Source organism: Pocillopora damicornis, chromosome 6 (genome assembly GCF_964200805.1).
Source record: "Pocillopora damicornis chromosome 6, jaPocDami1.2, whole genome shotgun sequence".
NCBI classification, from domain to species: Eukaryota; Metazoa; Cnidaria; class Anthozoa; order Scleractinia; family Pocilloporidae; genus Pocillopora; species Pocillopora damicornis.
The window spans coordinates 18,643,039-18,660,735 of NC_142675.1; the positions used below are offsets into that span (position 1 = coordinate 18,643,039).

A 17,697-nucleotide genomic window follows, 5' to 3' on the forward strand; every position below is an offset into this window, starting at 1 on the left:
GTGTACTCGTGTACACAGATGTGTTCCTCATTTACACTCCCAACTTACTTCTTGGCTCCTCGATATTCCAAAATTGATTATTTTACTAATACCTTTTTAATTACTTCACTGGTGTTTGGTCGAAGTAGTCAATTCTGTGTTTTTAGCCTAGTGTTCTTTCGTTTGTTCCGGTAAATAATTATCTACCAAACTGAAATAGATCACACACGTATGTTTCTTCACCAGTGAGAGAAAAAGTCATCTCAACAGATGTCTCAACAACAGGCGGTTTAAGTAATAAAGATTGTTGCGTTGATGAGAATATAACCAAAAATTACCTCTGAAGGTGGCCTCAGCTTGCCGCATTTGAGAGAATCTTTTTATGAAGCTTGCTCTGATATCTTTTGGGGTTTGTCTCTAATCTATCATCATGCAAAGACACTGAAAGCGTAAAATTAAACTAGCACGAGTGAAAACGACAGAGAACCCATCGCCAAAATCTTATTTCCGTTTAATTCCGAGCAAAACTTCACGACAAAAAATAATGCATGTATTGTTCTTTCGTAAAGTTTGTCAGTTGATACCTTTAATGAAAGTTAAGTTTAACAGGATCATTAACGGTTTGGTAATCTTTGCATTGCACAAACGTATCTTTCGTGTGAAAAAAGCCGTTCCCACAAATGGGCTAATACAGGCGGTTTAGAAACCTGCACAGGCGATCCAAGATTGCCGCATTAAGAGTTTCTTTATGGGTCTTGCTCTTCTTCAGGAGTTTGTAACTAATCGATCATCACGTAAAGGCACTGCAAGCGTAAAAGTAAACAAGCACGAGCCTTAATTGGTGAAAACGACAGAGAACCCATGGTCAAAACCTGATTTCCGTTAAATTCCCTGCAAAACCACGCCAACATAAAACAATGCATGTATTGTTCCTGGGTAGTTCACAAAAGTAAATTCTTTCTGTCTGGTATCTATAGTGTTTTCTGTGTAATGCAATAAGTTCATCACTTTCATCTTATAATTGAAATTCAAATGATAAGAATTGAGTGAAGCTTTCAAATACAACGTTTCTCATTTTGTGTTTTTTGACAGCATTTAGAGCAGCATGTTACCAAATGCCTTCTGCACGCTTTTAGTCTGTATCAAGCCAGATATTCGAAAATGCGAAAACCGGCAGAAAGAATTATAAGGGTGGAGGAGAGAAGCCAAAAGATAAAAAAAAACACGACTATTTACCAATTTTTCAGAAGATATCGAAGGGCGCCAAAAGTAATTGCATTCTATTTCCTATTGCTGCTTGCGTCTCGAGAGCGTCTCTGCTTTGTAATGGGAGTTGACTCATGTAACTTTTTCTCACGACGAGAAGCAACCACTTGCATCATGTTAGCTTATGTTGTAGATGTTTTAAATTCGAATTTATTTCTTGGTTGAACAAGATTTAGAGCAAGGTATCTGTTGTCGTTTTTTGATTTGGAAAATGAAGTGTAATAACATTTAAAATGTTACAGCACTAAAAGCGAAAGAAATGCGACTGCCTCTGTATTGCTGTTTTTTTCTTCTTTCGTCTTTAACGTGTCAACAGATATCTTACGGTAGTCAATGATTACTCGGCCACGAAGTTGACCAAAGGCTCTGGAAGACGCATACTGGATAATGTTGGGCACTGATCGGTTATGATGTCGTGAATTGAATGTTTTAAATAAAATATATTTAAACATGATCTGGTGTCTTGAATTTTATTTTTGCAAAGTCTAATAAGTCAAGCTGTTTCAGCATTTTGAAGTTTAGTTTCTTTTCAATAAAGCGAACTCACAAAAGATTTGTTTAGTTTCTTTTCAATGAAGCGAACTCACAAAAGATTTAACGGGTAGGTTTCCCCGGGTATCTAGTTATATAAGTTATTTATTACACAATGCCACAGATAAATAATAATCTAAAGAAGAAAACAGTTTAGCAGCCTCCCCCCCCCTCCCTTCCCCGTGCCACTTTAGCTTCAGCATTTCGGTAGGTTTCCCCAGGTATTATATAGTTATATAGTCACAGATATATAATAATCTAATGAGGAGAGTAATTTAGCAGCAGTGTACTCGTGTACACAGATGTGTTCCTCATTTACACTCCCAACTTACTTCTTGGCTCCTCGATATTCCAAAATTGATTATTTTACTAATACCTCTTTAATTACCTAGGCAATTCTGTGTTTTGAGCCTTGTGTTCTTTCGTTTTTTCCGGTAAATAATTATCTACCAAACTGATATAGATCACACGCGTATGTTTCTTCACCAGTGAGAGAAAAAGTCATCTCAACAGATGTCTCAACAACAGGCGGTTTAAGTAATAAAGATTGTTGCGTTGATGAGAATATAACCAAAAATTACCTCTAAAGGTGGCTTCAGCTTGCTGCATTTGAGAGAATCTTTTTACGAGGCTTGCTCTGATATCTTTTGGGGTTTGTCTCTAATCTATCATCACGCAAAGACACTGAAAGCGTGAAATTAAACTAGCACGAGCCTTAGTTGGTGAAAACGACAGGGAACCTATCGCCAAAATCTTATTTCCGTGTAATTCCGAGCAAAACTTTGCGACAAAAAATAATGCATGTATTGTCCTTTCTTAAAGTCTGTCAGTTGATACCTTTAATGAAAGTTAAGTTTAACGGGATCATTAACAGTTTGGTAATCTTTGAATTGCACAAACGTATCTTTCGTGTGAAAAAAGCCGTTCCCACAAATGGGCCAATACAGGCGGTTTAGAAACCTGCACAGGCGATCCAAGATTGCGGTATTAAGAGAATCTTCACGAATCTTGCCCCTATATCTTCAGGAGTTTAAAACTAATCGAACATCACGTAAAGACACTGCAAGCGTAAAAGTAAACAAGCACGCGTCTAAATTGGTGAAAACGACAGAGAACCCATGGCCAAACTCTGATTTCCGTTGAATTCCCTGCAAAACCTCGCAGACGTAAAACAATGCATGTATTGTTCCTTGATAGTTCATAAAATTAAATTCTATCTGTCTGGTATCTATAGTGTTTTCTGTATAATGCAATAAGTTCATCACTTTCATTTTATATTTGAAATTCAAACAGCGAGAAATGGGTGAAGCTTTCAAATACGTTTCTCATTTTGTGTTTTTTGACAGCATCTAGAGCAGTATGTTACCAAAATGCCTTATGCGAAAACCTGCAGAAAGAATTATTAGGGCGGAGAAGAGAAGCCAAAAGATTAAAAAAAATAATTTTAAAAAATAAAAATTCGTATATACTAAAACAGCAGACAGTGTTCAAGGCGTGCTCTGATTGGCTGCTCAAACTCCCAATATCTATTGATATTCACTTCCGAGCAACTCCCAAGGGATTAACGCCCAAAAACATTGTAATCGTTGTAGCAATATATGATATAAAATTATCTTTTTGAGCTATGTTATTTCATCGTTTTATTATATCTAAAACAACTATGTACTTCAGTGTCGGTGGCGGTAGATATTCACCACACCGTTTCGCAGCTCGGTAAATATCCACCACTAGCCACTTTCACTGCGGTGAAGAGTTGTTAACCATTAACAGTAGTTTTTTTATTAGTCCACTATCTGGCTGTTTCTATTAACTGAAAGCACCCAACCCAAGAACGACGGTGTTCATGACCAGTAATCTCTGCACTTCACATATCTGTCTTCCGTGTGAGAAAAATCCTTCTGCACAGATGGGGTGACGACAAGCGGCTTAAGAAAAATGTAATGGTGATCAAAAGATTGCCGTATTTATGACAATCTTCACTACGCTTGCTGTCATTTCTCGGGAGCTTCTCACTGAGCGACCATCAAAGACCCGATAAGCGTTAAAGTCACCAAACAGGCCTTAGGATGGAACCAAACCATGGAGAAACAGCAAACAACCATTTCCTCACCAATAGGTCAGTGTTCTTTTGCTCGCAATATGAAGTTTTCACTTGGGACTTAGAAAATACTACCTTCCCTTGGATTATAGTAGGAAGCATAATACTTCTCTCTCCCGTTACAATTCTTATGAATCTGTTAGTGATCGTAACGGTTGTAAAACGGAGAGACCTGCAAAAATTGTCCAATATTCTGCTCAGGAGCCTCGCCCTTGTAGATCTTCTCGTCGGCGCTGTATCGATGCCGTTATCTGCGACGGTAGACGTGCTAATTCTCCGCCAGATGCCCGTTGAACATATTTGTGATTTAGACTTGGCTAATATCTCCGTTATTTATTTCCTTTCCGTATTGTCTCTGTATCATTTGACTGTCATTGCATGGGAGAGAAACGTAGCGATACGGAAAGGCGTTCAATATCAGGTACTCGTTTCAAAGAGCCTTCTCGTAAAACTCTCGATATTTGTTTGGCTGCTAACTGTGTTTACAGACCTTCCCGTTACTATTCTGATGGAAACGAAGGTAGATATGGAGATCGTCGAAATATGGATTACCATTGAAAGTACTTTGATGGTAATTTGTGTGATAATCATTGCCTGCTATAACATCTTGGTGTATCGTGTAGTACGAAAGCTTAAGAAAAACCAGATTGTGCCACTCACCGCAAACCAGAAAATGGAATCGAAGACGGCCAAGATATGTGGACTGCTCACGCTTGTTATCTTTTCATCCTTCCTTCCAAAACTGTTGATCTCCATTTTTTCAGAAATACTACCGGCCCCACTACAGTCGAACTCAGCTTTCCGTCTAACAGAGACGCTAGTGCAATTGAATTCCTTGCTGACTCCCTTAATTTACTGGTATCGAGACCGCCGTTTTAGGAATGCTGTTCTAGAGATACTACGACTCAGGGAACCTCAACCCATCCACCCGCCCGTTGCTGCGAGAATTGCTTGTCGAAGTAATCCGGTTGGAACGTTAACTGAGCAGCCAGCATGACATAATTGAAGAACCTTCTCCTCACTTGGATTAGACAGTGGTCATCTCTTTATCGTTGATTCCAAAGGCTTCTCAGTCTTATGACCTCCGGTATCGATCTGGAACTCTGAAAAAAATTGTAGTCGTCCAGCCAATAAGAACGTAAAAAAGCAAAACGGCTGTGACCCATAAAGAATTATCGTCCGGTCAACCTGAAATTACGCAGATCAAAATCTGTACTAGACCTGAGAGGCATGGGCTCGAACTCTATCGAATCACAATTCTCTTCAAGCCTCAATACCTACAACTTTCTCCATTTCAGTTCATCTGTCAGGATCATTCGTTATTTATTTGTATTTTGTTACAAAGTTAACAATTAGCGCGACTCTATTGTTTTTGTCGCATTTCTTTCTCTGCGTATTACGTGTTGACTGCTTTAGTCAGTAATCATACTTCAACGTAGTTCAAAAGGACTAATTTATTTTAGTGCACTTCCATGTTGAACAAAAACTCCAAGGTCAAATGATGCGATGCGATGATGCGAGGTTTGCTCTTTCAAAAACTTCGCATTATTCAAAATTGTAGCCGAAAGAATTACTTAACGACAATGAAATCTCAACAGCTATTCAACTCTAGTGCCAAAATTTTCGCTGCTCCTTGAAAATGAGCGCAACAAACGGCATTTATATCTAACTTTATGTAACAAAACTGGCTCGAAACAACTCTTACTTCGAGCCAATTTTTAAAGGTCTTTTCATGGGCTGGTAAATAAGAAAAAATATTCTTTCAGTGTTATGAGCGTGAGAAGTTGAAAGAAACTATGGAAAAAAGCCATTATGTAATGCGGAAGGTATTACATAACAACATTGATTCAAGCCGGCTCTCACAGGAATATGATGCAGTAAAGTATCACAGTAATGTGAGTAGAATTGAATTTAACCGAACTTTAATGCCACAATTTAGTTAATTTATTTCAGTGCGCATTAGTGTTTGGACAAAAACTCCAAGGATAAAAGTAAACGAATCAAATAATGCGATGCGATTTACTCTGTTTTGTAAACACACTGACGTAGAGGCATATGCTCAATAAATCTACAAGAGGTTTGCACTTTCAAAAATTATTCATAAATCAAAATTGTAGACGAAAGAATTCCTTGACGACAAAGGAAATCTCAACAGCTGTTCAACTCTAGTGCCAAAATTTTCGCTTCTCCCTGTAAATGAGCGCGACGACTGTGTATATATATATATAACATTATGTGACAAAAGTGGATCGCAACAACTTTTATTTCGAGACAATTCTTTTAGGCCTTTTCATGGGCTGGCAAATAAGAAAAAAAATTGTCTTTCAATGTTATGAGCGTGAGAAATTGAAAGTTTTGTGGATTCACAAAAACTATGGAAAAAAGCCATTATGTAATGCCCAAAGTATTACAGAACAACATTGATTCAAACCGGCTCTCACAGGAAAATGGTGCGGCAGAGTACCACAGTTATGTAAGTAGAATTGAATTTTACCGAACTTTAATGCCACAATTTAGTTGAATGACAGGCACCGCAAAAGTAACATCGGGGCAAGATTCTAAGCTTAGGGAACTAAATTATATTGGTTAGCTAGGAAAAATGTTTCACTACAGTTAGACGTTACATGTACCGCGTGTGAAACTCATAAAATGGCTCAAAATGCGATGCAAACTGAATTACATTTAAAATAAGTAGCTTATGCTTCTAAAGCCGGGATTTAGCTGGAAGGAAGAAACTATTAGGATTCTCACCCTGGAAGATGCCGTCATCGAGGCTAATTGTAGCCAAAAGCGTTTCCCTTTTTTCACAAATCACTCAAAGGAACACATTGAATAGTAAATTAATTTTTTTTCGCTGTTGACAGACTGTAAACTGTTTGGCCAGTGACTATTCCATGCGTTTTTCCCAATCTAAGTTTGCCAAATTTCTTATATCAAGCCAAAATGTTGTTGATTGTACATACGCACATGTCAGTAGATGGGGAAGATAAATCGGAGGTAAAGTAATTAAAACTTTGCAGAAGATATGATTTAGTAAGTTGATTGCTATTACTTTATTAAAGCAGTTTAAAATTCAGTGTTAAAAAACCGAAGCCAAGGAAATCCAATGGCCAATCAGGACGAAGTTTTACATTATTATTAAAAAAATTGTTGCGATTGTTTTAGTTTTGCATTTGTTTGGTTGAGAAAAATGCGCTATTTTTTTGAGCTAATCACTAGCGAAAGTAAAGCAAAGCCAAAATACTTTTGGATTTCTTTCGATACTCAATTGAAAATTGCTCTACTTCTGTCTGAGTTTAATTGAATTTACTCAAGTGCCTGGGCGAATATTGGTTTAAAAGGGCATGATCAGGTGTTCTCCGGAAAGTGAGTTCACAGACGCATCGTCAGTATTTAGGATTGATTTTAAATTACTGTAACATTGTTCAGTATCGAGTGTCAAAAGTAATTCGGGACTTTTTCGGTATGGCCTAGTTCTCTGATTGGTCCAGAAACCTCGTCAATCCTTTCCGATGCAAAACCGAAAAAAAATTTTGCCCTGGACACACTGAGAATATTTCCCGCGCTTATGGCAATTTTCATGCTTTTAAACCGAACACCCATTGATTCTTAAAGAAGTTTACCTTTGATTTGATTGGCTTTAGATTTTACGGTGGTTTTGGTTTTATAAGACTCTGTTAAAAAAACTCTCAATTGTTAGCTCCTCCGTGTAATGTAGCTTCATGTCCAGTTTTCGAGACGGTAGGACGATACAAGCAACACTATGGAAACCGAAAGTCATCCGAACAGAAACCGGACGTCGATCCGAACATCTAGGTGATGGTGACTATCATGATCGTAACATATAAAACAGGTGAAATAATTTCACCTAATTTACTTGTCATAATTGATGTGCGAATGACTGTATTAGCGAGGCGTAATTTGAAAGAGTCATTAGTTAAGTTAAGCAGTTCGTCAGAGAAATATTGTTCTGTAAAAATCATACCTGTAAATACATTTAATCCAAATAGCCTAGTTCATCGCGTTTTTTTTTTCTTCTCCTTTACCTTGTTTTTTTAAAATCTCGATTAAATAACATTATTGCACCATAATTTTCTACCTGTCCTGTCTGATTTTCTGTTAAGTGTCTGATTGACTGAACGATTGGCATTCCATCAGCTGGATTAGGTGACTTATCAAACAAGAGACCTGCTACGATCAGCAATGTTGAAAACATTCTGCGCGTGGAGAGATTGTCAACTTTAAGCTTGCCCTATAGAGATTGGTCCCCTCTTATAAATATTTCGATCGAAGTTAATGACGATCTTTTCAGATATTTACATATATTTTTTTTTAGCTGTATTACATTTAGTTGACGTCTAATATAGCCTTAATTGCTTCGTCGATTGGAAGAAACAAACTCAGTTGGCAGCAAAGGTCTATGGCTCATGTTTCCCTCGCTCATTGCATTAAAACCAGTATCAAAACTGTCAAATTTGAAAGATATTCATGCACCATTTTCCTCAATCCTTGATTAAGGAATTGATCGCGTCTCACACATTTAAAAGTATTTCTTGATTTCAAATTAATTTTTCAAAGACTGTTTAGCAGGTAGCTGAACTACTCTTCATTCATTTCACTGGTCAAGAAATCTTCTCGTATCATATCGAAATATCAGACCTCGTCAGTATATTATTACTAATTTTCTTGATAATATTGTTGCCGTCATAACAACATGACGGTGTCGGCTCTCTAGGAGGCCTTGACTTTTTTACTAAATAACGTCTACTTGTTCCTCTGGATTTGAAGTTTTTCTTCAGTGTCTTCTATCTATTAGTCAGTAAACCTGTTGTAAAGAACATAGCAAAAACTTTTCACATGATGACCAATCCCGACCTTAAAGGGTACTAAAATGATCACGCGACTTATTACCTTGCTTCGCGGTCCACGTTCTAATATTTACTAACTTTAATAGCTTGCGTTTTATCTTTTCTTATTGTTTCGTTTTCACCTTTCCAGCAGAAGGATGCCTATCGATTTTTAAAAAAATAATCTCCAAAACGGAGGTTTGTTTCCCCGTTTCGTCTGTTTGGGTACTCTAGATCTGATGTTTAAAAGTCATATAATGGCGAATAGCGTGGAGATGTGTTTTACCGATAAAAAAGGCTTTAACAAAGAGCGGAAATTATTATGGTATTTCCATATATGCCGGGTGACAACGTTTACTGGCGCAACATAACGACATGCATTCCTCCATGTCTTTGACGGCACCGAGAAACGTGAAATTCCCCGCATGCAGCTGACCTTCCAGGGTAGCATTTTGTACCACATCGATGTGCAGAAGCTGGGCTTTTCTACATACGGGGTTTTGATTTATGGCAAGAGGAGGACCAGAACGTGTAGCTTATATGAAGAGAGAAAATGAACCAGTTTTACTTGAATCGTGTAATTTTTTCTCATGAAGAGAACCAACCACTTGCATCATGTTAGCTTATGTTGTAGAAATTTTAAATTCCTATTAATTTCTTGGTTGTGCAAGATTTAGAGCAAGGTATCTGATAACGTTTTTGATATGGAAAGTGAGGTGTAGTTACATTTAAAAAGTTACAGCACCAAGAGCGCAAGAAATGCGACAGCCTCTGTGATGCTGTTTTTTTCTTATTTTGTCTTTGTCGTGTTAACAAATTGCTTTTCACAGTCAAAGATTGCTCGGCCACAAAGTTGACCAAAGGCTCTGGAAGACGCAGACTAGATAATGTTTGGCACTAATCGGTTATGGTGTCCTGAATTGAATATTTAAAAAAAAATAATTATATTTAGATATAATTTGGTTTCTTGAATTTTAGCCCAAGTTCATTTTGAACTTTAGTTTCTTTCAATGAAGCGAACTCCGCACGGCCAACGCTAGAAAACCGTTTTTTTCACCGGGAGACCCTTTAAAGGACGTTTTTAAAAAAAATTATTGGCATCAGGAGTTAGGCCTGGTCACTCTTCATTCACATATCAGGGTCTTTACCCCCTCGGCCCAATTTCCGCGCGGCCAGGGCCAAAAAAAACGCTTTTTTCCCACGGAGGAGACCCTTTAAACAATGTTTTTACTAAAATTTGTCAGCACCAGGAGTTAGGCCTAGTCACTTTTGATTGAGATTTGAGGTTGTTTGCCCCCTCGGCCCAATTTCCGCGCGCCGAGGGCCCTAAAATCGTTTTTTCCCTGGGAGGAGACCCTTTAAAGGACGTTTTTACAAAATTTTGTTGGCACGGACGACCCTCCCCCCCCACCCCCAACCCCTCCCCGTACCACAAGCGCCTCAGTATTTCGATAGGTTTCCTCGGGTATTTAGTTATGTAAGCTGTTTATTACACAATGTCACCGATAAATACTAATTTAATGAGGAGAACAATTTAGCAGCAGTTCGCGTGCAAAGATGTGTTCCTCATTTACACTCCCAACTAATTTACTTTCTTGGCTCCTCGATATTCCAAAATTGACTATTTTACTAATGCCGCTTTAATTATCCTCTTGAAATTACCGTTTGTCCTTTTCAAAATATTTAATCGATCATATTCAAAGCGTTTTTTTATTAATTTGATCTATTCTACGCCCCAATTGACTTGAATTTTCTACGCCGCTTAGCTTTAATTATCGTTTGCCCACATTTATTTGAACTGAATTATTCCATGTTTCCTCTTTTTCAACATTCTCATTTTTTGGCAGATTTTGCGTATCATGAAAGGGAAAAAAGAGCAGCTTCTTCATAGGTGTTTGGCCGAAATAGTCAATTCTAGGTGTTTTTAGCTTAGTGTTCTTTCGTTTGTTCCGGTAAATAATAATCTACCAAACTGAAATAAATCACACACGTATGTTTCTTCTTTAGTGAGAGAAAGTCATCTCAACAGATGTTCCAATAACAGACATTAAGCAAATAAAGATTGCTGCGTTGATGAGAATATGACCAAAAATTACCCGAAGCTTTCGCGGGATTATCCCTAATCAGTCACCATAGATACATACAAGCATTCTTATGGAACTAAAAGATGGACAAACCATCAACAAAATCTGATGTTAAACTCTGTGGAAAACTCGCTGTGAAAAGCATATATTTTCCTTCTTTGGTTTCATGATTAGTCATTTCTAGACATTTTGATTCTAGCGTTTTCTGTATATTCGGTGAATAACTGCATTCATGCATACATTTTTCTTTTATTTGAATAGAGGTTCGGATGTGAAGAGAATTTCAATTACAAAGAGCCTCATTCTGTGTTCGACTCGCATTCAAAACAACATGCTATCAAGAGAGTGCCTAGAGTTTTTTTTTTTTTTTTTTTTTTTTTTTTCTGACCGTAAATGATCCCAACAGAGGACTGCAAATGATCCCGTTTAAAAAAAGAGTGGAATGGCTAAGATATACATTCAAACAGCTCATTTTTAATACAGCTTACGTTGAATGCTAAATTAAAGAATAAAGAACCAGAAAAAAAAAGAGTAAAATTTTACTGAAATTAAACATGCATGTTATGATATCGTAGCACCTTGGAGGAGACTAGTAGACGCGCGTAAGGAAAGGATCAACTAAAAACCGAAACCTGCATAGTTGACTCAAGATTGCCGTATTTTAGAGAATCCTTAAGAGGCTTGCTCTGATATCTTCAAGGCTTTTTCACTAATCGATCATCACCCAAAGACACTAGACACTACAAGCGTAAAATTAAACTAGCGCACGCCTTAATTGGTGAAAACGACAGAGAACCCATCGCCAAAATCTGATTTCCGTTGAATTCCGTGCAAACCCTCGCGACATAAAATAATTCGTTTTTTGTTCTTTCGTAAAGTTTGTCAATTGGTAGCTTTAATTACTGTTGAGTTCAACGGGATCATTAGCAGTTTTTCGTATGAAAAAAGTCGTCCCCACAGATGGGGCAATACAGGAACCTGCACAGGTAACCCAAGATTGCCGCATTTTAGAGAATCTTTACGAGGCTTGCTCTGATATATTCAGGGCTTTTTCACTACTCGATCATCACGCAAAGACACTACAAGAGTAAAATTTAACAAGTATACGCCTAAATTAGTGAAAACGGCAGAGAACCTATCGCCAAAATCTAATTTCCGTTGAATTCCGTGCAAACCCTCGCGACATAAAATAATACATGTATTGTTCTTTCTTAAAGTTTGTCAGTTGATAGCTTTAATGAATGATGAGTTTAACGGGATCATTAACGGTTTTGAGATCTTTGCACTGCACATACGTATCTTTCGTGTGAAAAAAGTCGTCCCCACAGATGGGCCGACACAGGCGGTAAAAGAAACCTGTACAGGTGAGCCAAGATTGCCGTATTTAATAGAATTCTTATGAGGCTTGATCTAATATCTTCAGGGGTTTGTAACTAATCGATCATCATTTAAAGACATTGCAAGCGTAAAATTAAAATAGGAAGCGCCTAAAATGGTGAAAACGACAGAGAACCCATCGCCAAAATCCCATTTCTGTTGAATTCCGTGCAAATCCTCGCGACATAAAATAATGCATGTATTGTTGTTTTGTAGTGCGCAAAAATATCTTCCATCTGTTTTGTATCTAAAGTGTTTTCTGTATAATGCAATAAGTTCATCACTTTCATCTTATATTTGAAATTAAAATGCGAAAAAACCGGCAGAAAGAGTTATTAGGGTGGACAAGAGAAGCCAAAAAAAATTTGGTATAAAATAAAACAATGGACAGCGGTGAACGCGCGCTCTGATTGGCTACTCAAACTCTCAATATCCTTTATTATTAACCACTAGTCACCTCCTTTACAGTAAATAGTTGTTAAGTATCAACGGTAAACTTACCCCTTTTATTCATCAGTGAATTTTTTTTATCAGTCCACTATCCGGCTGTTTCTATAAACTGACAGCACCCAACTCAAGAACGATGGTGTTTATTACTTGTAATCATGGCACTTCACATATCTATCTTCATGTGGCTTAAGAAACAAGCGTAGGTGACCAAAAGATTGCCGTATTTATGATGATCTTCCCTTGGCTTGCTGTGATTTCTCGGGAACTTATCACTGATCGATCATCGAAGACCTGATAAGCGTAAAAGTCACCAAACAAGCCTCAAAATGGAACCAGACACTGGAGAAACAGCAAACAACAATTTCTCCACTGATAGGTCAGTGTTCTTTTGCTCGCAATATGAATTTTTTTCTTGGGACTTAGAAAATACTACCTTCCCTTGGATCATTGTGGGAAGCATAATACTTCTCTCTCCCGTTACAATTCTTATGAATCTGTTAGTGATCGTAACGGTTGTAAAACGGAGAGACCTGCAAAAATTGTCCAATATTCTGCTCAGGAGCCTCGCCCTTGTAGATCTTCTCGTCGGCGCTGTATCGATGCCGTTATCTGCGACGGTAGACGTGCTAATTCTCCGCCAGATGCCCGTTGAACATATTTGTGATTTAGACTTGGCTAATATCACTGTTCTTTATTTCCTTTCCATATTGTCTCTGTATCATTTGACCGTCATTGCATGGGAGAGAAACGTAGCGATACGGAAAGGTCTTCAATATCAGGTACTCGTTTCAAAGAGCCTTCTCGTAAAACTCTCGATATTTGCTTGGCTGGTAGCCGTGTTTTCAGACCTTCCCGCTACTATTCTGACAGTAACGGAGGAAGATATGGAGGTCATCGACATATGGATGACCATCGAATGTACTTTGATGGTAATTTGTGTGATAATCATTGCCTGCTATAACATTTTGGTGTATCTTGGAGTACGAAAGCGTAAGAAAAACCAGATTTCACCACTCACTGCAAATCAGAAAATGGAATCGAAGACGGCCAAGATATGTGGACTGCTCACGCTTGTTATCTTTTCATCCTTCCTTCCAAAGCTGTTGATCTCCATTTTTTCAGAAATATTCCCGGCCCCACTACAGTCGAACTCAGCTTTCCGTCTGACAGAGACGCTAATGCAATTGAATTCCTTGCTGACTCCCTTAATTTACTGGTATCGAGACCGCCGTTTTAGGAATGCTGTTCTAGAGATACTACGACTCAGGAAACCTCAACCCATCCACCCGCCCATTGCTGCGAGAATTGCCTGTCGAGGTAATCCAGTTGGAATGGTAGCTGAGCAGCACGATTAAAGAACCTTCTCCTTACTTGGATTAGACAGTGGTCATCTCTTTATCGTTGAGGCTTCTTCTTCTCGTGAAGAAAAACCGTTCGGCCAATCTGAAATTACGCAGATGAAAATTTGTGTATGCTATAAATGAAAAAAGTCGACTTTCAGCTGCTTTTCTCTCAAGGTCGGATTTTGAGAAATGAATGGGTCAGATCTCTTTACATAAGAGACTTTTTATTCCACTATCGGTTTCAGTAGAGTTCGTAGCTCAGTTGGTAGTCGCGTCTAACTGGTATCTGAGAGGCATGGGTTCGAACTCTGTCGAATCACAATTCTTTTCAAGCCTCAATACCTACAACTTTCTCCATTTCAGTTTATCTGTCAGAATCGTTCGTTATTTATTCGTTACAAAATTAATAATGAGCGCGACAAGATATTTATTGTCGCATTTCTTTCTCTGCATATTACGTGTTTACTGTTTTGGTCAGTAATCATAATTCAATGTAGTTGAAAAAGACATTCATTTCAGTGCGCGTCAATGTTGAACAAAAACTCCAAGGCAAAAGTTCACGAATCAAATAATGCGATGCGATTTACTTTGTTTTGTAAAAAAATGCTGACGTGGAGGCACATGCTAAACAAATCTAAAAGAAGTTTGCACTTTCAAAAATTTCTCATAATTCAAAATTGTAGACGAAAGAATTCCTTTACGACAAATGAAATCTCAACAGCTGTTCAACTCTAGTGCCAAAATTTTCGCTTCTCCTTGTAAATGAGGGCCATAAACTGTGTATATATACATGACCCTATGAAACAAAACTGGCACGCAATAACTTTTATTTTGAGCCGATTCTTTTAGGTCTTTTCATGGGCTGGCAAGTAAGAAAAAAAATTTCTTTCAGTCTTATGAACATGAGAAATTCAAAGTTTTGTGGATTCACAACAACTATGGACAAATGTCATTATGTAATGCGCAAAGCATTGCATAACAACATTGATTCAAGCCGGCTCTCACAGGAATATGATTCGGCAAAGTACCACAGTAATGTAGGTAGAATTGAATTTAACCGAACTTTAATGCCACAATTTAGTTAATTCGTTTCAGTGCGCGTCAACAAGAGGCTTGCACTTTCAAAAATTATTCATAAATCAAAATTGTAGACGAAAGAATTCCTTGACGAAAAAGGAAATCTTAACAGCTGTTCAACTCTAGTGCCAAAATTTTCGCTTCTCCTTGTAAATGAGCACGATGACTGTGTATATATATAACATTATGTAACAAAACTGGCTCGCAACAACTTTTATTTCGAGCCACTTCTTTTAATTTTCTTTCAGTTTTATGAGAGTGAGAAATTGAAAGTTTTGTGGATTCACAAAAACTATGGAAAAAAACCATTACGTAATACCCAAAGTATTACATAACAACATTGATTCAAGCCGGCTTTCACAGGAAAATTGTGCGGCAGACTACCACAGTTATGTAAATAGAATTGAATTTTACCGAACTTTAATGCCACAATTTAGTTGAATGATTCTAAAGCCGTGATTTAGCTGAAAAGAAGAAACTATTAGGATTCTCACCCTGGAAGATGCCGTCATCGAGGCTAACTGTAGCCAAATATGTTTCCCTTTTTTCATATATCAGTCAAAGGAACACATTGAATGGTAAATTAATTTTTTTTCACTGTTGACGAACTGTAAACTGTTTGGTCAGTGACTATTCTATGCGTTTTTCCCAATCTAGATTTGCCAAATTTCTTATATTAAGCCAAAATATTGTTGATTGTACATACCTACATGGAATATAAGTATGTAAGGAAGATAAATCGGAAGTAAAGTAATTAAGACTTTGTAGAAGACATGATTTATTGAGTAAATTGACTGCAATTACTGTTATTGGAGCAATTTAAAATTCAGTGTTAAAAAACCGAGTCCAAGGAAATTCAATGGCCTATCAGAACGTGCGAAGTTTTACATTATCATTAGCCAATATTCATGAGAACTGAAAGTGAAAAGAATCAAACCGCTTGAAGCACGAGAAAAAATTGTTGCGATTGTTTTAGTTTTGCATCTTATTAGTTGAGAAAGTTGTACTATTTTTTTTTTTTTTTGAGCCAATCACATAACGAAAGTAAAGCAAAGCCAAAATACTTTTGGAGTTCTCTCGATACTCAATTGGAAATTGCTTTACTTCTGTCTTAGTTTAATTGAATTAACTCAAGTGCCCGAGTTAATATTGGTTTAAAAGGGCATGGACAGGTGTTCTTCAGAAATAGAGATATTTCACAGACGCATCAACAGTAGTTCAGATTGATTTTAAATTGTTGGGAGAACATTGTTTAATATTGAGTGTCAAAAGTAATTCGGAACTTTTTCGGTATGGCCTAGTTCTCTGACTGGTCCAGAAACCTCGTACAATCCTGTCCGTTGCAAAACCGAAAAAAATTTGCCCTCGACACGCTAAGGCGATTTCCCGCGCTTATGGCAATTTTCATGTCTTTTACATTGAACACCCATTGATTCTTAAAGAAATTTACCTTCGATTTGATTGGCTATAGAGTTAATCGTGGTTTTGGTTTTATAACACTCAATTGTTAGCTCCGCTGTGTACTGTAGTTTCACGTAGACAGTGGGACGATCCAAGCAACAATCGGGAAACCGAAAGTCGTCCGAGCAGAAACCGAACGTCGATGCGAACATCTGGGTGATGGTGACAAACATGGTCGTAACATATAGCACAGGTGAAATAATTTCACCTGATTTACTTGTTATAATTGATGTGCGAATGATTGTATTAGCGAAGCGTAATTTGAGACAGTCATTTGTTGAACAGTTCGTCAGAGAAATATTGTTCTGTAAAAATCAATCCTGTAAATAAATTTAATCCAAATAGCCTAGTTTATCGTGTTTTTTTTTTCTCCTTTATCTTTTTTTTAATCTCAATTAAATGACATCATTGCACCACAATATTCTACTAGTACTGCATGTCTAATTTTCTGAACGATTGGTAATCCATCAGCTGGATCAGGTGACTTATCAGACAAGAAACCCACTACGATCAGCAATTTTGAAAACATTCCGCGCGCGTGGAGAGATTGTCAACTTTCAACTCCAAAGGTATCTGACAACCACCCTCCACCCTTAACCCAGCCCTGCCCCTCTTTCCGCGATAAACAATGACCGGTACCTAATTTTATTTAATTTTTTTATTTTTATTTTACTTTTTCAATAACCAATGAAATTCTTACCTTTTATATTTATATCGTTTCTGACCATAAGAGATATCTTAGCTTCATTCGTTAAGATACCAGTTGTTATCTTATTTCTTCGCTGTAGCACTTGACGCCATTACACTTGGCATTATCCATATATGCCAGTTGACAACGTTTACTGGCGCAACATAGCGACATGCATTCCTGCATGTCTATGACTGCACCGAGAAACGTGAAATTCCCAGCGTGCAGCTGACCTTCCAGGAAAGCATTTTGTCAGGCTTTTCTGCATACGGGGTTTTGATTTATGGCGAGAGGAGGACCAGAACGTGCAGCTTATATGAAGTGAAAAATGAACCATTTTTAATTGAATCATGTAACTTTTTCTCATGAAGAGAACCAACCACTTGCATCATGTTAGCTTATGTTGTAGATATTTTAAATTCGTATTAATTTCTTGGTTGTACAAGATTTAGAGCAAGGTATCTGTTGACGTTTTTGATTTGGAAAATGAAGTGTA

At 37.5% G+C, this 17,697-nt stretch overlaps 2 protein-coding genes across 2 annotated transcripts; both read left to right on the plus strand.

Moving 5' to 3' along the window:
• The first annotated feature begins 3,419 nt into the window (after positions 1-3,419).
• Positions 3,420-7,941, plus strand: LOC149044303 (uncharacterized). Its single transcript, XM_089208748.1, has one exon. It carries the CDS (start codon positions 3,843-3,845, stop codon positions 4,869-4,871), a length of 1,029 nt encoding a protein of 342 aa, XP_089064874.1. The 5' UTR covers positions 3,420-3,842; the 3' UTR covers positions 4,872-7,941.
• Positions 7,942-12,070: 4,129 nt separating this feature from the next.
• Positions 12,071-17,410, plus strand: LOC149044304 (uncharacterized). Its single transcript, XM_089210999.1, has 2 exons — positions 12,071-12,169; positions 12,717-17,410. The coding sequence occupies exon 2, from the start codon at positions 12,959-12,961 to the stop codon at positions 13,985-13,987; it is 1,029 nt and encodes a 342-aa protein (XP_089067125.1). The 5' UTR covers positions 12,071-12,169; positions 12,717-12,958; the 3' UTR covers positions 13,988-17,410.
• The last annotated feature ends 287 nt before the right edge of the window (positions 17,411-17,697 follow it).